The 24,849-nt window shown below is 37.0% G+C and overlaps 1 protein-coding gene across 4 annotated transcripts in view; it reads left to right on the plus strand.

The window, feature by feature from the left end:
• FBXO15 (F-box protein 15) overlaps positions 1-23,060 on the plus strand; it is a 28,202-nt gene extending 5,142 nt beyond the window's left edge. For 2 of the 4 annotated variants that reach the window (XM_075494286.1, XM_075494283.1), the window contains exons 3-10: positions 576-680; positions 4,975-5,217; positions 5,493-5,702; positions 7,627-7,756; positions 10,144-10,226; positions 11,454-11,599; positions 17,247-17,371; positions 20,942-23,060. In XM_075494286.1, the coding sequence (XP_075350401.1) occupies positions 577-680; positions 4,975-5,217; positions 5,493-5,702; positions 7,627-7,756; positions 10,144-10,226; positions 11,454-11,599; positions 17,247-17,371; positions 20,942-21,211 (1,311 nt within the window). In that variant the 5' untranslated portion in view covers position 576 and the 3' untranslated portion in view covers positions 21,212-23,060. The remainder of the gene's footprint in view (positions 1-575; positions 681-4,974; positions 5,218-5,492; positions 5,703-7,626; positions 7,757-10,143; positions 10,227-11,453; positions 11,600-17,246; positions 17,372-20,941) is intronic. The other 2 variants (XM_075494284.1, XM_075494285.1) reach the window with 2 other exon arrangements.
• Positions 23,061-24,849: the final 1,789 nt, after the last annotated feature.

Here is a 24,849-nt window from a genome sequence, read left to right on the forward strand (position 1 = left end):
AGGTCTTACTTTGAAATTCACATCTTTCTGTTGCATAAATGGAAACTGTATGAGACCCCTGAGCACACGTAGTTTGAAGATTTTGATGAGGTAGAGCATGAGCTCACTGTTGGACTAGGACATTTCTGTCTTGGTGCATCCTGAGACCTGACACTACAGTCAGGAGGAGAGTGAGTGTACGCAGTTCTGGCAAATGCTGGTGGTTATGGACTAAGTGCTAAAATCATGGTACAAGCAGTGAGAAACTGAAGTTGAATGAGATAGTTTCATGTCAAACTGGGTTAAAGTTAACAAAGTTTAATGAAAATGCAAACCCATAACTTTTCACATAATTGTGCTGTGCCACTTGAGTAGGTTGTGGTGAATTGTTTTAAGCAAATGTTTTAGATCAGAGAGACAAGTCAGAACCCAAACTCTGCAAATTAACTCTTCAGGTGAGTTTTGATTTGCAAGATTTACAAGCTGGTAGTTTCTATCATCTCCTTTGGTTTGCTCTGGTTTGGGATTAAAATTCTTTGCTGTTGTCATTTCTGGAGTTTGCAGGCAAGTCTAACAGTATTTCTCTTGTTTTCCAGCATGCCATCAGAAATGCTGATGAAGGTATTTTCCTATTTGGATGCCGTGTCCCTGTTGTGTGTTGGTTGTGTGAATAAGTACTTCTATCATCTGGCCAATGACAAGTAAGGAAGAGGGAAGCATAAGTGCTGGTCTTAATCATGCAGCAGTTGAGTTTACCTGAGTTATGAGTCTTTCTAACTTGGTTTCACTGATGTCAGAGCACTGATGCCCGTACCTACTGGCAGTTACTCTGCTGAAAATGGACTGCATAGCTCACAATACAATGTGTTGTGTGGAATTCTGGCTGTGCCAGCCCTGTTAAGTTTAACAGGAGTTATGAGGCGAAAACTAAATACAGTGTTTTGAAATGTTGCTATTACCATTTATTTTGTTCTAAAATGTGCATATATTTGTTTGTATTCGCATGCACCTGCACAGGCTTTTTGGTTCAGGCAGTCCTTAGTGGTGTGTAGCCAGTAGCTTTGCAGAATTGTCATAGCTTTCATCATTTTGAAGTCCTACTTATTTAGCTCTTTCATCAGGTTTTTGCAGAGGGTTTGATTTAGTCTGTTGATTCACTAGTGGGTTTTATCTGTTGCTCTTTCTGTCAAATTTTGGTGACTTCTAAATGAAAACAAAAGGGGCGAAGATAAATAATGACACATTTTTTTGTAAGTGATTGCTTATACAGAGTTCACAAATTGCTCCTACCAGTATCATGATGATTTTGTGAAAGGATCAAGAGGAGAGACCCTGGTTGGTACACAATAACCCGGATGTCTGGTTATCCTTTTTTCCTAGGATTCTGCTGCATTAGCATTGTATAAATGAGAAAATGTCTTCCTATATAGGAAGTTGCTGCATCTGGTATACATCCATTTCTCACTTATTTGCCAAAGCTTGTACAGTGAATCGATTAAGATTGGCATTGAAATTCAATGGGAATTTCAAGGGAATTTAAAGGGAAGGCCATAATCCAGATTTATTTTTTGAGGCTGTCAGCAGGTGCATGTAGATAAAAATTGCGTAGTTGACACAATTTGTATATCTTAATATGCATTTTCCACTTCAGGATAGCAAGGTAGGATAAAATCATTGTGGCTGTTCAAGGGAAGCTGATTCATCTGTCTCCATCTCAACAATGTCTGTTTCCATTTTCTAATCTTGACAGAGATTACTGTATGTGCACAAATGGGATTCGAGGAAGAGATACTTTCCCTTATCTGGGAGACTGACTGGTTCAGTGGGACCAGGTCACTTCTTCCCGCTGGATTTCCATAGACCTTCTTGAGTCCCTGAATCTTGTGGTTAATTAACAGAAGTTTTAATTGAAGTCCCTGCATATCTCTGTGACAAATCTGATCTCAGTTTTTAGGCAGAGTATCTTTTTGAGGATATTTCTGCTGTTCTGAATGTAGAGGATGCTGTCCTTGGTGCAACAGGACCATCAGTCTTTCATTGTGATATATGTGTGCTGCCTAATGCAGTGCTTTGTCTTTGGGCTCTTCAAATAATGTCTGCGCTGATGTCTTCAATGTAACTGTTGAAGGCAAGAAAGTGTTTCTGACCCCCCTTTCTGCATACCCCTTGCCTCAGCATGTGATATTATTCCAGCCTTCCTGTCATGCAGTGTGGGAAGCTCACATGGTCTGTCTGAAAGCCTGAGGGTTTTGATCACCAGCAGAAAGTGCTTGTGTAAGAGGAAGTGAGAAGCCAGAGCACAGGGGAAGATCTTTTTGCCTTGCCCAGATCTTTTTGCCATTGTAGTTAAGTGATGACTGACAATGGTGCATGTCTGATTCTGGCATTTGAGTTAGCAGTAAGAGGTTGGGTTGGCTTGTTGTAACAAAGTCCGGTAAGAAGCCTTGAGATGAATATTATGCTTAACACTTTGAGGCAAAAGTGGCATGTATTCTGCTGTGAAGGAGGCAAATTCGCGCTTCCCTCTTTGATGCCTTTTTGTTTGTCTGCCCTGAATTCTTCAGAAGTTGAGGATGAAGAGGGATTGATACCTCCCTAAACATTTGAGATTCCAAGTCCCCCTTTCTTTCTCCTCTGCCTCCCTGCCCTGCCTGAATTTTTGACTTGCTTGAACTGATTTCTTATCTGCTTGCACAATGCTGTTTTGGGAAAGGAAGAAGCAATATGTAACTGAGAGTGAGGAGAAGGATGGTAGGTATTGGTGGCAAGTCTGTCTTCGTTCAACTTACATTGCCTGAGACTGTACCTTCAAAATGCAGGAAATGCCTACTACTAACCCCTGTCTTTTCAGCATCATGCAGCTAGATGCTGAGTATCTCTCCCCATGAAAGAAAGGATGTCTGCCTTGGGAAGGGGTTTCCAGTTCGCAGGAGAGGGTTATAGGAGGACATCTTACTGGACTTTTTAGGCTGAATAAGACCAGTTGGATGATACACAGCTCAATTTCCCCCGATGATGCTGTGTCAAGGACATCTCTCCTCTCTTTTCATCATCCCACAATTCTTAGCTGCTTTGGAGTTAAATAAGAATTTCCTCCCTCCATCAGAAATGTTTTATACTATCTGATAACTGGGTTATCTTTTCTTTTCTGGTCTCAAAATTGAAGTATCTTAAACCTTTGTTTTACTTGTGGGATTGTTCTTCATGTCCGTGTCTCCCCCTCCGATTTTGGTGAAAGGAAGCTCATGTTGTCTGTGAACCCCCCTTTAACAGTCATAGAAGCTTATGGGTCTGTGTGTTTTGAACAGCTTTGACTCAAAAAAGTGGCAGGGGGAGGTTGTACATATATCTACAGAGCAGCAGGCTGGAAGGTTTTTGCAAAATTCCTGAGTACGTTTGCATCAATAACAAAGAGTCTGGCTCTCGGCATGGGGGACTTTTCTTAGCAGCTGATGAAATGAGAGTGGTTTTCATGGGTTGGAGGCAGTGTGGCATGGATTCAGTCCCTGAATGCTTTAATGCTTTAAGGAGGGGAAAAATGCATTACAAAGCACGTTAGTGTAAGTTTGCCTGGGGATAAGTGAGGACTAGTAAAGGTAATCTTGCTGATAAATGGTAGAGAATTTCTCTTGAGAATTTGTTTCTGTTGCCATTAATTTTCTTTAGTGCAGTTATGTAGACTGTGTGGCTAACACTTTAAAATTAGAAAACTTATTGGAAACCTTTATTCACAGATTGTTGTTTGAATTCTTGTAACTGCTTGTACTCAATATTCCCTGAATTGTCCTAGAGATACTGGTGTGTGTGGGGGTGGAAATATGACCTCATATTTTTCCTAACAGGAAAGAAGGGAACCCATCATTCCTGTTGCATATTTCTTTGATCTCTTCAAAAAGACATCTCTTCTATGAGCTTTTCAAAAGAGAGTGCAGAAGGGATTGACATCACAGTGGTACCGCCACCAAACATAGGTGATTCTAATTGTCCTCCTCCACCCCACTTTCAGCTGGATCTGTGTGAGAAACTTGAGGGGTCCAGATTGTCTTTGTTGAGTAAGAGGTATTAAAACACTTTTTCCACTAGCTGATTTTGTGTGAGGAGGATGCATCATTGTTCAGAGGTGGAATTTTCAAAAGTAACTGCTTAACCTTAATCAGTTTTAAGTCGCTGAGTATGGCTACGCTGTCTCTGAGCTTCATCCTGGATCCTGTATTTTCAGGAAGACAGACAAGACTTACCTTTTCTTTGTTTCCCCATGGTAGCTTTCTCTCAGATATGTACCGTTTTGTTTTGTTGTTTTTTAAAAAATCTGCTTCAGTGAGTGTCTGTGAAGGAAGTAGCAGCATAAGAGGAAGGAAGGCTTTTTAAAAACCACATACTCTAGTATGCTATTGAGAGGTGTAAAGCAGTGGGAAATTCCCAATATATGATGATCCTACTTTCTACAGCACTAGTCAAACATTTTCTGTGTATGTAGTTGAGGTGTTTATCTACCTTACTGGCGTATTGTAAGATTTAACTGAATAACTTTTTTCCTTTTTTTTTTTTCTCTTCTCCCTGTGGTAAAGCAGAAAGTTGTAAGTGGATCTTATTTGGTATGTATAATCCAGAACATGAAATGTGTTCAGAGATTCCATATTCTTTGAGATAACCTAGTAAGCCCATGAGAAATGCTGACATCTAGCATCTTTTGGTTCCTGAGCCTTCATGTTTGCACCAGGGAAACTGACCTCATATGAGCTGTTGGAAGGTCAAAATGGGGAAAAGTGTACAGCTATGCCTTTGGATTTTCTTAACCTAGTACCTAGGAGGCTACAGTTTCTGGTGTCCTATAAACTTAGATTTAGATCAAACCCAGTTTGCTGATAATCTAGGACTTCATATTTTTCTGCTAACTTTATGCCCAGTGGTAGCCAAGACATGCATATAAGAATAATTAAGTAACTATTCTTGAAATTTATGTGGTTTTCCTCTTTATTCTACTTTTATTTTCAGTGGAATCTGGCTGAAAATCTATTCCAGTAGTTTTCAACCAAAAAGGACAATTTGGAAAATGAAGTCTGAACGAACAGAAACTGTTTCCTTGGGCTGTGCTGCTCTACATGATAGAAGGCCTGGGTACTGGAAGAAAGAATACATCTTCAAACAAATAGCTGCTGTCAAAACTAGAGTAATGCGACTTGTTAAACCTGTAGATCCTTATACAGGTCTTCCATGTAAAAACAAAGAAGCTATGAAGTAAGCAATGCCTTGTCACAGAAGATGTTTACTCGAAAACAATGCACAGAATACTAATGGCTTTGCAAATGCTGGGGGGATATGGAAATAGAGCTATAAAATGTATATCATAATGGGAAGATATGATGATAGCCTATAAATGACCTAGCCTGAGAAACATAAGTAGCAGTTAGTAGAAATTTAAAAATTCTGTTGGAAGTGTAGTTTTAAGTTTTGTTACTTTGAGAATCTTTTTTTTGAAACACCTCTCTCCCATCTCAATTCCTAAATAACAGAGTCTCTGGCTTGAGTTGGATAATTGTTCTTAAGGACAAAAATGGAAAGGAACATGTAATGGAGAAGGCAAACCTATCATTTAAGGACACATCTGTTACTATACTTTGGCATAGTAGAAATTGGCCATGCTTAGACATCCTGTCAACCCTAAAACTATTTGGAGTTATACCATTGCTTCCTGACCAAAGCAGAGCTCCCAGCAAGAATGGGTGAGTTTTAACATAGGATTTTTGAGGTGTTTTAGGTGTAACTGGTTGATAATGTGTCTGTAGGACCTATCTGACCTTGGTTTGACTTAACAAGTTAATTCTTTCTTAGAAAGCCTCTCTGTAGTATTTCTTCCAAAGCATATGTCCTCTTCATTGGTAGAGCTTTTTAGCAAGAAATAGATATAATCCAGCAAGCTATGACATTAATTCATAGGTTAATGTAGCTACTGGCATGCAAGATACAGATGGATAGGTCCTGCCTTGGAAAGCTGAATTTAAGGTATAGCTACAAATGAGCATGAAACAAACATGTAAATCTAGGAGAACTGAATGTGAGACATTTAGATTGGAACAGTTCATCAGTGTTTATGTGGCTACAGTCAGGTAGTCTATGTTACTAACATTTATTTTTTTCTATCTGATAGGTGTGTATGTGAATTTAGGGAATTTGGTGTTTGGCTGTGTGCACAATATAAGTACATGCATATAAAAAAAAATACTCCACAGCACAATGTAGGATAGCTGTTGTTTTGTAACTTGAGTGTGTACAATATTTTTCTGGCATTATATTCTGAGAAAAGATGTTTAAATTAAAAGTGTGTATGTGAGGTATGTACGTATTTGGTTGCTGTCAAGGAGTTTTCCACATGTCTGGGTCTTATGTGTCATTTTAGTATATGCAGTATCAGCTACATGCTTCTTACACAAAACCCCTAGCAGTAGAGCTCTGAAAAGAGAGAGTTATTGTTCACCTGCAAAAAACGTGGTTCCTCAAGCAGAAGCAAAGTATTTGTGTAAAAAAATCAAGAGAAGCCTTTTGTGTAAAGTCAGCTAAACAAGTCTTGCAGTTGAATTATGTGGGGGATGTAGTTGTTTTACCGAGATGATGAGTCGTATGTAGAAAATAGTAAAAGAAAGCTTGCAGGCAGTTAGTGTATTTATTTCACCAAATCAGAAGTTGTTAGAGCTTGTGAGTATACATGAAGGTAATGATTTCACAAATATCAGAATGTTACTCGGAATGTTAAGACTATAAGGAGCTAGTGCAGGGATTTCGGGAAAGTCCCTGTATTTATACCAGCCCGATTGACTTAAAAGATGGAAAGGGTTGATGTCCCATCCCTGCCCCAAATCTTACAGTTCAAGGTAATGGGATGAAGTTCCTGTCGGTTGCTGTCTTCCTAGTGGTGTGTAGTGGTAGGTGATACTGCTGTGATACTATTGGGAAATCTGGGAACAGTTTTGAATACAATAAGAGCCTAAGTCTGTGAAGGGTTTTAGAAAGAGTTATTTCTCCATTCTGAATAGGTAGCGCAGACTCTGCTTTCTGCCCTTTTTTATGCATCATTAGCCAATAAGAATGCCTGTGAAGTATGAGCTTTAGTTAAAGGGTGTTATGGAGCTAAATTGCTTTAATTACAGGCAAATTCTAGAAATAATTTTCTAAAAAAGGAAAGCTTCCTCTAACAGAAACTTTTAATTTATTATGTGTACAGTTTGATCCTTTCCTTGGAATTTTGCTTCTGTGGAGGAAGAATTTACCTTCTTAGTAGCTTACTTCATACTGACAAATGTTCACTGATTCCATCTAGTACCACATAGTTATTAAAAACAAATTACAAAGTAATTCTGTGGCTATTTTGAAATATTGGGCAAGCATATAAGTTTTTCTTCTTTTTTAAGTAGTATATTAGGCCATCCTATGGTGGCTTTTGTTTCTTTTCGTGTTAGGTGTTGAGATCCTGCTAGTATGCTGTAGTTGTTCAGAAGTAAAGTTTATGGCTGTGCATGCTGAATGCTTTCAAAACCGTTTTCATCATGTGCTGTTGATCAGACTTCAGAGTTAAAAATGAAATTAGGCTGAACTTTTATGTAAATAAGGAGACATAGTCTTGTTGCTACATTCTGTGTGTTCTTTTCAAAGACCTCGTCGACGTTCCTTAATTGCTGAATACCATCTTGCTAACCTGACTGAAAGCAGTGTAGCAGTTGGTGCTGATAAACTTGTCCAGCTCTTCAGTCTGAATCCAGGACTCTTAGTAGGACTTTGGAGGGTAAGATAACATTCTGTTTCAATACTTTATTATGACTTGAAGAAACAGATTCTTTTGCCTTGTAGTTTGGGATTCTGGGAGTTTTTTTGGGTGGTTTTTTTTAATCTTCCTTTTTTTCTTTGGATTTTGAAAGGTCTTGTCTAAACTAAGAAGAAAATATAGGTAGGGACAGCTAGTTGATGATTTATTGTATTCTAAGGAGCTGTTGCAGGCGTATCTGTACTTTTCAAAAAAATGCACCTCTAATTAAAAGCACAATTATTTATCATAGTATATTAGATGCTGTACTGATCTTATTTCTGTGTTCAGTTGTATCTATTTTGCAGTCTTCACATGCCAAAATTTGATATCCTAAAGACATTTTAAATAGAACCGTTTGAGGACAGACATGCTTCTCCCCTGACTCATGCCTTGCCCTGTCTCCATCACTCAAAGTGATGAATTCCCACAAGGCAACTTTGCTAGTTGTTTCCTTTAATCTACATCACCAGGTAGTCGTATCCTGCTCCAGCAGTAGGAGTGCTGTAAATCGTGCCCTTTTGGGGATATTCAATTTTTGGTATTAAGTGTCTAAGTTAAGGGGTTAGTCTCTGTAGGCTGTGTGTAGAGATGAATGTCTTCAGAGAGCAGTGCAGAACATTTGAAGTAGACTTCTACTCTAAAGGAATCTGCGTCTTTGCACTAAATACACTGGGACCTAGGTGTCTGTCTGAAGTTGCATACAGTTAGGTGCTATGGAAGTCTGTCATCTCAGTTGTTCTGCTCTTGGACTGAATTCAGAGGTGGCAGCCCTTTCTTCCTCCCCCAGCCATGTTAATGATGTAGACATATTATTTGGCACTGGCAAGGAACTTCCCTCAGGGAGCCTGTGAACAGTTGCTTTAAGCTGTGTCTCATTTCCAGCTGGAAACTCTTGCTACCTCAAATGTGCACAATGACCAGAGGAATTGTTTAAAACCACAGAAGGAATATTTGTTTCACTCTGACTTAAAGGTGTCTGTTTCCTAGAAAACTTGAGACTGGCTGATTTGCATGAGCCTATTACGGGTTGTCTTAATCTATGAAAAGCTCCAATAAGTGAACAAGCTCTTTCTTTCATATCTTCAGAAGTTTAGTAGATTGGTGTCCCTGTGTGTGTTGTCCCTATGGTCTTGCTAGTGTGTTACGCCTTCCCATGCTTGGAAAGAGAATGCTTTCAGCACCTGGAAATGGTTCAGTCATAACTAAGTTCCAAAAAGTTATTAAGCATCGAGTGCCTCACTCTAGCATATTGTTCCTCCTTACTTTTTTGAACAGCTGTTCTTATTCTCTGTGTGGGCAGGGTAACATTAGGCAGTTAACTGTAGATGGGTGTAATAATCGTAAATTCCATGCATCTCGGTTTTTTACACAAAGCTTAGCTGCGTAATAGAAATTGTTGATGCCAGTAGTTTGACAGCCGAGGACAGGTTATGTGGCCCTTCTGGTATTTGGATGGAGAAAGACTGAGAGGCTCTATGTGATTGATAAATCTCTGTCGTTATATCTTTTATAGCTGTAATTTTGCACTACAAAAGTACAGGAGTAGCTAAAAAAAAAGTTTGAGTAGGGGATGTCATTTTCTGTTTGGTAAACCAGAAAGATGAAAACAATAGTTGCCTGCTTTTCAGGACAGTAATAGACTGCTGGCAGTGATAATTTTGCTATCGACTTACATGTTTGCAAATGTAGGACTTAAAAATGCATTTTTCTTTTTTTTTTTTAAAAAAAAGCTGAATTCCTAGCATTGTGTTCTTGAAGTAAATAGATACTTTTGGCTCTGTTTGTTTGGTTCTCATACTGAGCTCTGGTTTTCCTTGAGCTATATAGACCTATAGAAGGTATGCCTAATTGTTTTCCCAGGAGTATGTAATCTGGTGAAGACATCTGGGGTTTTACTTTGAAATTCAATATTTCTAATGAATAGATCTGTATTCCTCACTGATGTTAGCCCTCTTTGCAAATAGTTCCTTATATATGAAAAGAAACTTGATGCTTAGGTATTTAGTAGCTGGGAGTAAGGCCTGTTTGACTCTTTTTAGGTATCCGGTTTAAAGTGGTAAGTAGAAGCTAGAGAAGTACAATTCATGGATTGCTGCTGATAACTTTTGTCCTGGCATAGCTAGTTTACCTCCCTTGCCCCATAATATAGAAATGCTGTGATCTTTTACATATATTCTGTACTTTTGTGGAAAGACGGGAGCAGTTATAGGAGTCGAAGTGTTAAAGCAAGCCATTATTAACATTATTACAGTAACTGGCAGAGTAATAAGCAGCAGCATTTATCTATGAATTTTAATGCTCAGGAAGACCTTGTGGAAAAAAAGTATTTCCAGATGAAAATACATCTACTTTAATTAACTTTTCAGGAGGAAAATGAAATTGCTTTTGTTATGGCAAGTCTTCATTATCATCAACTTCTTGAGAGAAGCACTTTGGGTTCTGCTACTGTGTAAGTTTTGGCTTCTCCTTTGTGGGTAATAAAGATAACCTTTTGAATAAAGCTTTGAGTTTTACAGTTAAAATTGGCTGCTGGTAAAGAGGTTTATTTATAGGCAGTAATTAACTATTCTTGCTTAATATAAACAACAGTTATCGTAACTATATATAAAGCTGTAGAAGTATTTTCATACTAAAATGTTGCCATTGTTATGCTCTTAAGGAGATAATTTAGTCATACAAGTGTAGTAGTACTTGCTGTATTGAGAAAGTTGGAAATACACTGCCCATACTTTCTCCCTTTTCACAAGCAGTCTTTTTATTCCCTCTTCCTATCTGAAAGACGTAGAAAAGAGGGAGACATTTTAGGAAGTAGGAAAATAATCTTCAGCTGTGTAAGAGGGGAGAAAAAAAATTCTACTGAAGTGGTAAGGTGCCTGCATTTATCTTTCAGTCCTATTGAAAAACTAGCTGGATTTCCTATGAAGTATTTGTGTATATGTGTATATTGCAGTGTATAATATAATACCTGTTTATACACTGTAAACTGTTTTAAAAGATGGAATTTTTCAGCTTTAGAGGATGATTTGGGGGTTTTATTTTCCCCCCAGCCTACCCCTCAGCTTTCTGCTCAGGTACTGTTTTATCTAGTGGTAGTCTTATGTGCCTGCTATAACTTAGCATGACTCTTTTCACACGGAAGGTAAGACTTAACACCATCTCCCTTACTACCAAATAGGATCCTATGTGGGAGCTGCTCAGTAGTCACCTCTGGGATTTGGGCTCATCCTTCTGGTCATTAGTGTGCAGTAATTTCTCTTTTAGGTTAGGCACAGACAAAAGGATTCAATAACTGCTGTTCCAGAGAATCCTGTAGCTAGCTGGCTTTTAGATTTGTAATTAAGCTGATGCATTTTTTTTGTGTAAACAAATCCACATTTTGGAGTTTAACAGGTGTACCTTTTAAAGTTGACTGCCATATTTTCTGCCTTTGGCTAGGCTGGACAGCTGATTAGAAGTATTAGACACTGTATTAGACAGCTTAATAGAAGTATGATGAACTAGAGATATTTGATTTTTCAAAAGAATTAGTAAAGAAGAAAAGTTGTATCTTCTAGTAATTTTTTCCCCTCTTTTAACCTCTTCTAAGATGATAATCTCAGTGTAGGGCTATTTACTATATCTCTTCCTATTAAGTCATTCCCCCTTGCTTAATTCTATTCTTATTACTTTTTTAAAGTCAATATGCCCTTCCACCTAATAAACCTGTATTGGATGACATTGACCCAGAATATGGACTGCATGACTACAATCTACATCTTGATATGCACGGTGGAAGCTGCACCTACCTGTGTGGAACATTCAAGAGCCTCTTCTGCCGAAAAGGTAGAGTTGACAGAACAGTAACGTCTGTTTTTAAAATGATCCCTGTTATGTTTCCCTCTTACATCCAATATCTCTGTTTTAAGGGGAGAAACTGAAAGGGATTTTTAAGAGTAAACTATCTTTTTGTTCATTGTGTGATTTCTCTATATCTGCATGGTGCGTTGTGTGGTGTCATAAGCTTTCTCAGTATGAAGTCTGCCTGCTATTGCATTGACATAGTGTCAGGCCTGAGATACAAGTTCTGCAGATTGTCAGGACATTTTCGTTTGGTTCAGTGCTGAGTTAATAATGCAGTGGCACAGCTTTTGATGCAGGTTGATGTCCCTTCCACTTGTGGAAGTGAGAGTGAGTTTGTCCTCATACATGTTGGAGACCTATTTCTGTAGAATACTTTTCAAGTATACTTTAGGTGCATTGACAGATTAAATATTTAAATATATTTGTAGAAGATACTGTGAACTTTAAGATTTATAGCTTTTATTTAGGTCAACTTAAGGTTGCCTATTCTGACATCCTTTCATTGTGTAATAAACAATTTCAGTGATTGTTTTTAACTGTGCTGCTTTTTTTGAGTTCTTAGCATTTCTTTTAATGAGACATGATTGGCTATCCTTGTTGTTCATGTACAGCCCGACTTAATAATTCTACTAGGGTTTTTCAAAATACATGGGTGATCTCTCTTTTGACTTAACTTCAGTGCAGCCTTGCCTATAGCTACACAGCTGTCTTTCTGTCAGCAGAGACAGATTAAAATATTAAACTTAAAATTAAACAATTAAAATTAAATACTGTAAATTAATTATTGCTCCCCAGTATTTTTCTGATAACAGTACTAATGAGCCTTCTGTTGATTTCAGAAAATGCTGTTTTTGATGAAGACAGTAGAGGGCACTGTTATCAGGCTTGAGTGCTTTTACAGTGTTAGAACAAATTTCCCTGTGACTTTTTTTTTTTTAAAGTTGTATTTGAAGACTCCAAGAACTATCATTTAGACTATAGCCTTGTACACAGTGTGGACTGTTGTAGTCCTTTGAATTTGAAACATACATGTTTTCAGATTCCCAAAAAGCTCCAAGCTTGAAATAAAGGAATACTTATAAGGGTAAAACTTCAGTGAAATTCTATTCATGTAGCAATAGAAATCTCTCCTGAGGCGTTGTTCAATACAGGAGTCCTCTTTATACCCTCAAAAAAAAAAAAATTTCTGTAAATTGGCCAGAGGGTTGGGTGCTTGGTTGTGGGTTTGGTTTTTTTTTTAAGGGGAATGTCATGTTTTGTTTTCTAAAATGAAAATTTTATGCTCCTAGCAATACATCTGTACAAGAGAAAGCAGTATGTGGCACACTTTTCTTTGTTGGTATCACTTTTTTGCTGCTTAGAAGCTACTTCTGTTAAAGATGTAGCTGATGTTTATGCAAATTGTAGCAAATGTCCAGGAGCTAGTTGTGATGCCATCTCACTTTGCTAGTTAGAGAATCTGTTTTATGATCACAAGTATTTTCTGAACTGTTTCGGTTTTGTGTCCTTTAGCTGTGTAACAGCCTCTAGATTCTGCTCTCACAGGATGCCAGCCAGCTGAAGCCATGGCTCTACAGGCAATAAGCTCATTTGTCATCTAGCCCCTTCTATGTACTTGCACAACAATTTATTTTGGAAAATGCTTGATTTCCTCCATAATTAGTGTTCAAAAATGATGTAGTGAGGCAGCTTATGGCTGTCTGCTGTCACATATCTTCACAGTAATTTGTTGTTCACTTTGATCTTTCTGGTAAACATGGTGTTTCTGAATGTGGCCAACAGTGTTTGTTTGTCCAAGCTGGTTGTATTTGATGGTTTGCGCTTTGTTTTTAGGCTCCATTCTAATGATACTCGTTGTCCCATTCTCTGGGAGGGCTCTGAAGCATCAAGGTCTCCGACATAGTGAGAAATCTTGCTGTTTCTTAAAATTCGCTACCCAATCCAGATTTATTTTAAATTATGGATGTGACATGCCAATGGCAGTTTCCACAACCTGAGACACAGATCAGTTGTCAGCTATTATACTGGGGTTTTACTTATTTGTTTTCATTAGGAAGCTGTAGACACTCCTAGGTTACCAGGGAATGCCCATTTGTTATTCTGTAGAATAACTGATTTATTTGTTCACGTTTAGTTTTATTTTTGTCTGCTTTTTGTCAGTGTTCATTAATGTTGTGCTTCATTTTGCTTACTCTGTTTTCAATTCTTTCTGCAAAATTCTTAACATTAAATTAAAAAAGTTATATCACACTTCATTGAACCAAGTGGATGGAGTACATATGGCTTCAGATCTTTTTTTTCTGTTATTAATACTTGCACTGCAGTAACTAGCTGTTTTGCCACTCTGTTTTGGCTGGGTTTTAGCATTTTATTTTATGCTTCTTTCCATTTAAACAGAATTGGTAATATGGTTTTGTTGACAGATACTGTAGGGTGAATATGCTAAATACTTTCAAATTGAATTGAATGTATTAGAAGACTTTTCTTGTTTTCAGGAAGCTGTGACAGGCTTTTCATATGACTCATAGAAGCCATGAATACTACATCTAGCTTTTTAATAAATATTCTTGAAATGTATTTACCTAGTTTTTCAACTTTTTAACATAGCTTTGTAGCCATATGGTACTCTTAAGCTTTGGCTTTTCAGTGTTACTCCTTGTTGATGTAAGTTGATGTGTTGTGCTTGCCAAATGTAATGAGGTGATTTTTGTGTGTTTAGAGAGCTTTTAAGATTTGTTTGTAAAATATCACATCATGTATTTGAAATGATTTTGCTTGACCTTGAAGATTCATTTGCAAGTTTAAATGACCATTTCAGCATGGTAAGGCTGGTTGTTGCCACCAGAATTAGTGTTAAACACAGCCTTCCCTGTGAAAATAACAATCAAATTACAACTTGCAAGAAAGGCTTGGTTAGCAAAACAAACTCTCTTGGCTTTTAGCTAAAATAAGTGCCTTTGAACTATTGGGCTACTTGTTTCTTTCCTGTGAGGTTTGTCTATGTGATATATGTTCTCTATATCGGTATTCCCTTTATCTGAAAATATTTGTTCCCTATAACCTATACTGATTAAAGTGCTGCTTTGCTGCTATTTGTGTCTTGCATAAACTCTGCACTGTAGATATTATAAGGGGACAGTGAAACAAATTCTAGATCAGGCTGAAGAAAGCCCTGTCTAATCTGCTTCCTCTGTGTTTCCCTTGGTATGTTTAACATAGCTTGCTCTGCCCTTTAATTTCCTTTTGTTATCTGACTGGGATGAGGAAGGGGAGATTTCAGTACTTAACACATCAGCTTTTTGCTAATTTCCAGGCATACCTTTTCTTTCTTCTAGATATGAGGACTGCAACAGACCTTTTATATTTAAAAAAAAAAACGTTATAAAGATTAGATTAACTAACCCATGAATAATTATCCTTCAGATTCCTGATTTGTGTCACCTCTTTCCGTTCTGGCTTAAAGTTAAGAAGTAACTGCAACAGGGGATTTACAATTTACACCTTAGCCAGGTGACCCATCTAGCAATGCAGCAGTTCCTGTTATTAATGCCATGCAATAGTAGTGATGTCCTGGGCTTCATTAATTTATTAGCAGTATGCTTTTTTTCAATCTCTCCTTATTCCATTAAAATTTTCATTTGTTTTGAATGAATGAGAGGAATAGCTGCTTCCATTCAAATCTGAATTGCAGATAACTGAATAGTCCTTTGGAAAAAATGCTTGTTGACTGATGTTGTTTAAAGTCTCTTGTATGAAAGCTCAACTTTAGATGCAAGCTTTCAATGTTCACTCAGTAAAGCTTGACTATTTATCTGAAATATTTTTATCTTGAATTGGATTTTTATCTTGTAATTGGATTTGATTTACTGAGGTTTGGAACTGAAACCATTTGGGTAGGTATCAACTTAATAGCCTTTTTTGCACTTTGAGCTGGATCCTGAAAGTGAATTCTGCTTACATTTTCCTCATTGAGTTCTCTGGGACTTCACTGCGAGGATAGTGGGTATCACTGTCTGGAGTGATGCATTTTCCTTCAACCATACAAAACGTTTCCTGGGCATAGTCATGTTGGTTCCACTGTATTCGCACTCCTATTCCAGACAGTGTCTGTACTGAAAAACCTGCTGCTTCTGTCCCCTGTCATATATTGGGCTGCTTCCTCCACGCAGTAAGTATTCTTTGGACTCCCCGCTTGTGAGTGATGTCTTTCCAGCATTGGTTTGTGGCCAAGCATCTCTTGGGAGTTGCTTGGCCCCACAGTACCAGTTCAGAGAAGTTTCCGGCTTCTGTGGTAAACTGTGGGCTCTCTTTCACTGTCACTTTGCCTCCAACTCTCTGCCTTCAGCAGCCACCAGGCAAAGGCTTTTGCTGGTCCTTCAAGCAGGCTTTAGCTTTTTAACTCAAAGCCAGCCTTTCTGATGTTGCTGCTTCTGTCTTCAGCCTCATGCTGCTACTTGGGCCTGATTGAAGGAGAACCACAGGCAAAACACTTCTCTCTTTTTTCACGTTTGCCATTTGCATCTTAAACCTCTACAAGCCCCTTCAGTTATTGTCCAGGGCCTGCTACTAGATCCTAACAAGCTGTATTTTTCTGGGAATTCTTCTCTCCCTTCTTACCTGTCTCCTGCAAGTGTTAGATACTTTAACGCTACTTAGTTCCTTTTTTTTTTTGCCCTTTGAGGTCTCTAGTGGGTTCGTTTGCTCTTTTAAGAGAGTATCTCTTGTTCAAGGAAATTTGTTTAAGGGATGTCCTGCTAAGAAATCTGCTTGCTTCATGATGTGATGCATATTTTTTTTTGTAGTCAGAGATCTTGTTTGTTGTGATGTACCCCAAATTATAATTAGCTTGTTGGACTCCAATTAACTTTCCTTCTCCAATAGCAAGGGAAAAAAGAACAATTAAAGAAAGTCAGTCTCTTCTGGGAGGAGAGGAAGACATGCCAAAGAAATATGGTTATGTTTAGGGAAAAAAAAAATCACAAAGAAATTTTAATAATTCTGTCAAAAAATGAAAGTGAACCTTTGGGAAGCTATTTAAAAAATGAACGAATCTGTACTTTAAAAACTCGATTCAAATCAAGGCATGCTGCTTGTCAGTTTAAATGATGCAATATCCTTTCCAGGGAGGACTGATAGTTATCCTTATACCCTGTTGTACAGGGTTATTTGAGTTACCATACAGAGTAGAGACATTAAAAAAAAAAAGAAAAAAGAGAAAAGGGGGGGTGGGTATCTGATGATTTATTTCACATGTTGTGTGTTGAACTTGACTTTTGGGGAGTGGGCAGTGATGGAGGCACCGGTGGCATGAAATTTGAAATATTGAATATAGAATTTACTTCTTGCATCCTTGCGTAAGTCCTTTACATGGCATTCAGATTTTTATACTCAATTATACCAGAATTTTTTTAGCTGCTGCTTCTACTGTGGATCACAGAATCAAAGCCCTGAATTATGACTTAAATTCTCTGTAATGTGCCGGATATCTAGCTGTTGGTGTCAGGGTTCCTTATAGGTGAATGGGAGGAAACTCAAGACATGGAGAGAAGCAGAGAGAACATTTACAGTATACTCGGGCTTAGTTTGATTTGTAGTAGTATAATGTTATATATATTGTTAATATTTTCAGGTGACATTGAAAATGGATATTTGAGGCTCACAGTTGTAAGCTTAAAGGATAATACGAAGCACTTGCCTCTTATTGGGACAGTTGGCTTATCCTGGGAAACAGATGTGTTTAAAGGCAATGTAAAGGTCAGTCAGAAATATTTTTTGTTTCTGGAAATGCTTATCTCAAAATAGAATGATGTTTATGCATCCTGAATATGCTAATTTTAAAAAAAGGTTTTTATTTGTGGAAGGTGTGTGTAACTAGAAGAATAACTCAATTCAAATATTGCAAAAAGGATGTGAATTTTGAGGAAAAATAGTTTTATCATTTCTGTCTTGGAGTCTAGCTTGCATGAGAGACCCATTATGTATGCGTGATGACTTCAGTGCTTTCTACTCAGCAAAGATGCTGTGACTGACTAGCACTGCTTGGAAATGCTAGACAAAAAATGTACTGCACATGTGCTTTTTGTGGGATTTTTGATTGTTTGTTTTTTGTTTTTTTTCTGGCAATAAGTCTTGAATCCCAGAGAAATACTCTGCAGATCTGTTGTAGCATGTATGTGCAATGAAAATTAGGAACTGTTGGAGAATATTAAAATGCTGAGGGACACAGACAGAAACTACAGTCCACAGTCATGCAGTCAGCACCTAGCTCTTGAGTCATGTGCATGGGGCAGCTGGATTAACTGTTTGTATTCTAGAGGACTTCTCACTCATTCTCTTATATAAAATTCCTAAAAGAATTATTTTAAAGAAAGATTGAGAGTAGTTCTGTAGATTTTGCAATAGTGGTGAAGGCACATATTTTTAAATGTACTTCAGCTGCATGGATATCTCAGAAGTACCAAAAATTCTGATAAATGTAACTTAAGCACTGCTGAAAAATTATTTTGTTCAACAGTTGATTTCATTTTTGGCACTTACTTTGAAAAAAAAAAAGTAAAAATTAATAAAACTGTCCTTTCTGCTAATCCCGCATAAATATGGACTGGAATATTGTTTGATAACATATTTTGCTCATAGACATTAACATATTTGCTTTATGGTTTACAGTGTCAGCCAGCTTTCCTATGCAATGAGGTATATAAAATTTATCTTAAAACTTAGTAACCTACTAGTATCTGTTGGGAACGTCAACTACAGTTGAGCTTGAATTGCAGTTTCCATTCAGTCCTCCCTCTCTAATTGCTCATAGCAATTTTTTTTCTTCAAATTCTTTGTTTGCATAGTGACAGGTTTGTTCTCGGTTTGTACTAAACTTTTTTGAGTTGGGTGTTTGTTTTCAAAAGAACAACAAAACCTTCCCCTATGTGTGTTAATAAAAATATAATATGTTGGTAATTAGAAGGAATTCAAGCTAACTAGAAAATGCTTTTAAGGCTTTTTTTTTTTTGCCATCTTTCTTTAATTGCCATGAATGTTCATTAAGAACCATAATGCAGAATAGGTGCTTTTTTGAGGCTTCTGAAAAATTTTAGACTTGAATTAGTTTAGTTTATTTTTATTTTATTTTTATTGTGTACCCCATTAATTTCATTAGAACTATTTGAATGCTTAAAGTTAGTGGGATCTTAGCACATAATTACAGAACATGCTTCATTTGCTTGAAAAGGATACGATAAGACATAGGAAATCTTGCTGCCGTGTTGAGCAGATATCAGAAAATTAAGGCTCCAGGGATTCCTTATTGTGGCCTTTCAATATATAAAGGAGCCTTATGAGAAAGACTGAGGGAGACTTTTTACCAAGGCCTGTAGGGACAGGACAAGGGACAATGGTTTTAAACTGAAAGAGGGTAGATTTAAATTGAACATTAGGAAGAATTTTTTTTTACAATGAGGGTGGTGAGACACTAGAACAGGTTGCCCAGAGAAGTTGTGGATGCCCCATCACTGGAAATGTTCAAGACCAGGTTGGATTGGGCTTTGAGCAACCTGATCTAGTGGAAGATGTCCCTGCCCATGGTAGGGGGTTTGGACTAGCTGATCTTTAAAGGTCCCTTCCAACCCACACCATCCTATGATTCTATATGATTTACAGCTGCTTGGCAGAATTTTTTTCTTCCATGAAAATAATCATGAGTACCACATAAAAATCTGGGAAATTAACTGTCAAAGGAAACAGAGAGCTATGTCTGTAGCCTTTAGTTTAGCTCAGTCCTATGTGCTTACAGCATAAGTTATACTGAATATTTGTTTCTAGGAAAAAATAAATAATATCAATTTTGTTTTAAACCCCTCATTTTGTGGTGAGAGATTGCACATGTCAACACATAGCTGTGGGCAGAATTCAATTTGGCTTTTAACATAAATCTCTAAAACTCTTAAAACATGTGAAGGCCAAATAAAATCAGCCACAGCACCAGAACATGCCACTACTTTGAATTTATTTGAATTTTGTCCAATACTGTAAAGAAAAAAAAAAAGCTTTTTTTGGCACTTCTGTGTATTTTTTAATAAAAAATTAATTGCTGAAGTACAGATAGTTGGAAATGCATGGGAAGAAAAAAACCCCAACACTCAAGGCCACCCTGCTTTACTTTTCATAATTGGCCTTTGATATGCAAGATGTCAGACCAGAAAATAGTAATTCTTTCTTGTTTCAAGTAAATTTATAACTCATATAAGTTATTAAATGATCATCAGATTTGGTTTGAATTTTGTATTTTCAGCGTAGTCTACAGTAACAAACTTAGGAAAACTGTATGTATCACATTACCACTTATGTTTGTGCCATCTGCTCTGTATCGTTTGATTGAAGTCCTGTAATAGTGAAAGAAATGTTAAAGCAACAGAGGCACAATTATGTAGTACAGTGAAATAAAGCATTCCAAATTAATTTTTTGGCATAGAATATGTGATGTTGGTTTGTTTATGCTTTTGGAGCATATGATACTCCTGGAAGTAATGCATATATACAGCATAATTAAGATAATCTGATTCATTTAGTGATTCAGAACTCATGAGAATAGGTAACAGCTGATGATATTAACAATATTACACAACCATATGCTTTTAAGGCACATGTGAAACCATTAGTTTGCAAGTGCCCAAGAATAGGCATCCTGACTTCAGCATTATAAAATGATGTAATTGTGTAGTGTTGTAAATAAATATTTTCAGGAATTTTTAAAAGGAATAATTATTTGGAGGGTAGAAAGATATATTAATGTTACCTTTTTGGGAACTGAAGCTTGCAGCCATTCAAAAAGTGCTGTATACCTTTCATTTATAGCTGGCATATAAGGGTAATTGTGTGTGTACACTGCCTTGGGGGTGGTCTCTTTAAGTATCTTTGCAAACATTGCTGCATTCACACAAGTTGAGCACCTCAGTTTAAACTTAGGTTTCTTTCTCATATTGAAAGGACTATCATTATTTGAATGGTAAGGTAGCTAATAATTGAGAAACACAGATGTTAAAGGCTTAAAAAATGTTCAAGAAATAATGACTGATTTATGTTGGCAGTGCTACCTTCTGTAGCACAGTTTTTGATGTCTGTAGGTTGCAATTTTGATTTCTGTAGGAAACCTCTAAATAAGTATTTGTTGCTTTGCAGTAGTCAGTGGAGCACTATCAATTATATTTTGCGTTTTTAGCCTTCATACCAAAAATTGCTCTCTGAACCCTTGATATTTATCTTAAAATCAGGGACAGATCTACTTACTGTGCCATGACATAGGGAATTAATCTCTTCTGCTTGTGTTTGTAGGACTGCTACGTGATGGATGTTACTCTCTTGGATGAAACTGGAAAGCCCTTCTGGTGTTTCAGTGCCCCAGTCTACATGGAACTGTCTCCCAAGGCATCCAGCCTTTATGACTACATGGGTCATATCTATACCACTGACTATGCAGATTCAGAGGGTAAAGTTTGTGTTGAGTTGGTATGGTTGGAAGAAACCAAGGAATATTTTATAGTCAATTTGGTGCTTTATATAAGCACCAAAAAGGTAAATAACTGGTATGGAACAAATTACTGACTTAAGTGGGTCACTAATTTCCTTGCTTTAAAAAAAAAGACAAGAAACACACTAAACTTTTGATGCTTGAAATTGATACCAATGAGCAAGACTGTTCCGGCAAGTTTTGTGCCTTTTAGTTTTTCAGTAACAAGTGCAATTGCATAATTTTTTTTTTAATTGGCATTGGAGAGATTGAAGAGACATGTTGATATAAATGAATGTTTTTCTTCTCTGTTGAACATCACACTGTTAGTCTGTTTCTGGTACTGGGTATACTGAAATTATTTTTAGGAATATTTTTCATTATAGATACTTGTTACTATGGTTAACTAATTGCTTCTTGTGAGAGCCATACTGTGAAGACGCCTTACCTTACGTAAACTACACTGTTTCTGAGAACATTGACTTTTATGCCTCGTAGTAAAACAGCATGTGTGCTGTTCCATTCAGATTTGTTAGAGTGCTATTGGTAAATAACAGGTTTTAACAGGTTTTGTTAAATGCAGAAATACTTCTTTTTGGAAAATACTTCACTTAAATGTATTCTAGTAGAGGGTTTAAAAGGTAGACAGGAAGTCACAGATCTGAACAATGTGGCAGTTAAGGCATTTGTTAAGAAAATCACATATAATATCTATTATGAAATTTCTTTAAATTCCTGTTTGTTTTGTTTTCCCATGTTCTAAGCTTCTGTCTGATTTGAGCCTAGATACTTGCCTCATGTATTGGCCTATGAATAAGTGTCCCAATTATCAGCACAGCTGAGCTGACGTCTGCTCTTACTGAATGTCCGTAACATTCAGTTGTTTTGGAAACAATGCATATCTGATACCGTTTATCTAACAATAAGTATTAATATAAAAATTGAATGTATGTTCCTGTATCTTTCAGGCTGCTTGAAGTAACTGTAGGACCAAATCTTCTACTCCCTGTATAAAAAAAAATAAAATTACATGATATTGGGACTCCAGTGTCATTACACAGTGTGTTACAAACCACAGCAAATTTGTGTAGTTTCACAGTACTCTGTTAAGAAAAAAGCACAACTATATTGTTGACTTCTGTGACTCTATTATGGTAGTGATTTCCTTAAAAATAATTTCTCTCTTTTCTTTATTCATTTAAATATATTAATTGGTGCATGCGAGCAATGTTTATGTGTAAGCACTTGTACTCTATACTACAAAGACAGTAGGAGATCTATACTACAGTGATAGGGTTGTTTCTTAATTTCACTTTCAAAGTTAATAAAGTTACGGCTGATTCAGTTCGAGTTTGACTTGTATAACCTTGCCTAATGAAGAAATGGAGACATTTCTGTGTTTGATGGTTAGCCAGTGTAACAAGCACAATCAGCTGCATTGTCTCCTTTCTTACTGACTGCTGATGGTGACTGCGATGCCTTGAAGTAATATAAATGTTTTAAACAAGTGGACTGGGTGTGATGAATGCCAGGACAAGAGGCACTGAAATCCATGCTGCACAGGTAAGTGGCCAGTCAAGATTTTCTTTTGCCTGAAGTTAGACTTTGAGGCACCACCTTTAGCAAGGAAATGGTAGCTCAGTCCTGAAGTCCTCTCAGTTGTTGGCCTCACTGCTAAGCCTGTAAATGAAGATGGAGAAATATTCTGGCTGCATTGATCCTTTTAGATGTGCAAGTATGTTCTCTGACCTGCTGTGAAGCTGCCAAAGTCAATGGGCACTCAGCAGCCATAAAATGGTAAGCGTTCTGTCACTGCTCATTCTAGCTGAATTTTTGTTGCATTTCCAGGTTTTTTTTAAAGTAAAGTACTTCCGTTTCTTTAAAAAGCGATTTCAATTTCTAAAGCATTTGACTGTTTTATACAATTGAATGTTTTATAGCAAATTCTGGCGTCACTATTTGAAATGAAACGAGAGTGTGTGCTGTCTCTACCCACAGTACTCCAATCTGGTAGTCTGAAAGTTTACTAACTGAATGAGGAAGAGGGTAAGTCTTTAGCAGCACTGTCAACTGAAAAAGTGATACAAGGCATAGCAGAGTTTTCTCAGGCTATTGCTAACTTATTTCTGCTGTTCATAAACAAGAATATGTATATGCAGCAGACCCAAGCAGATGGTGGTTCTGAGGTCTTCAAAAATGGACGTTACTGTTGCAGAGCTGTTCTTGCCTATCTTCACTGAAGTAACAGGACCATAATCTTGTCCTTTGTGAAGACTAAGAATCCATTTTTACCTTTTCAGATAGGCCTGAGATTGACCTAAACCTGTTGTAGTATTATGTCATGTGTACACGGCTTTAATTTCAGCTGACAGTTGCTTTTAACTTGTACAGTGGAAGCAAATTCAGTAGTTACCACCTGTATAATCAAACCTGGAAAGTTACATGTGGCTTCACTCAAACTTCCATTTCTTCAGCTCCCATCTTCCTTTCTTTGTATAAGTGAGGACACTGAACCTCCACAAAGAAAAAAGGATGACATTAGGTAACTGAAAGAAAATATCATCTGTTCCAAAAAGCTACATATTTTGATAAAATCTTCAGCTAATCTTCTGCTAAATCCCTTTTTATATACCTGGTGCAAAAGACTGTAGGATGAGTTGCATGTCCTGCTGCGATAAAAGATTCTTGCTGTATAAAAAACAATTGTTAGAACAAACAGGAAAAATGGAGGCACCAGCTGAAATCTGATCATCAAAATACACAACTGGTTGTGACACAAAGCTTTACATCACATTTTTCTCTTAATGCCTCAGGATTTCTTGCAGCAGCTTTTAACTATTTTGTTAGCGTTCCATGCTGAAGACAGGACGATGTCTTTGTTGTAATTGCATCATTTATCCAAGTAGTAGGACAATTTCTGTGAGAGAAAGTATAAGCACTTTAAGTGGGAAAAAAATTAAAACGTTAAAGATTTTACTTGTATTTTTGTGTGCTTCAGAGACCAACTCATCCAAGTAAAAAGAGAGTAACCACCACCAACTTTTAAATGTGTATGTTTAAGTACTCTGCAACAGACAGAACTGTAATATTTTTAGAAGGGTGATTTACCTGGTAGGCAAGCATAAAAACAGTACTTATGTTTATTTTATTGCAAATATAATAGTGCTCATTTAACATAATGAGTTTAAATTGCATTGAAAAGGAATCGGTTAGTATGAAAGAGTGATTTAATGAAAGGGCTTTTATGAGATTATTCCAACAGTGGAGGAGTTGTCTTTTTAATAGAGCTACATCTAAATGTTAATCCTGCCATTTGTCATTGTTTTGCCAGATGTCTGCTGTGTACCTAAATGCTTCCATGTTCTGTGGGGTTTTTTTTGTTTTTTTTTTTTTTTTTGAAAGAGGTACTTGTAAATGTAAAATGGAAAATGTCTTCAATGAACAATTCATTAATATTCTTGGGCACTTAACGTGATCTTCCATTGATATAAGCTGGAACTGTGTTGGTTTATATCATCTGAAGAATTGTCCTTAATTTTAACACTGCCACTCTGGAGTCATTGCTCTTTACTGCAGTTGACTTCCTTTAGTGGGGAACTAATAGCAGCTATGTATTTCTGAAGTCTTTATAGTGTAGGCTACTATACTATCAAACTGGCCTTTCAGTTGTTTTGGGTTTTTTCCCATCTTTTTGCAATTGCTGTTACAGCACCAGCTCTGCTTTCACAATGCA

This window comes from Mycteria americana, chromosome 2 (genome assembly GCF_035582795.1).
Source record: "Mycteria americana isolate JAX WOST 10 ecotype Jacksonville Zoo and Gardens chromosome 2, USCA_MyAme_1.0, whole genome shotgun sequence".
Taxonomy (NCBI): domain Eukaryota; kingdom Metazoa; phylum Chordata; class Aves; order Ciconiiformes; family Ciconiidae; genus Mycteria; species Mycteria americana.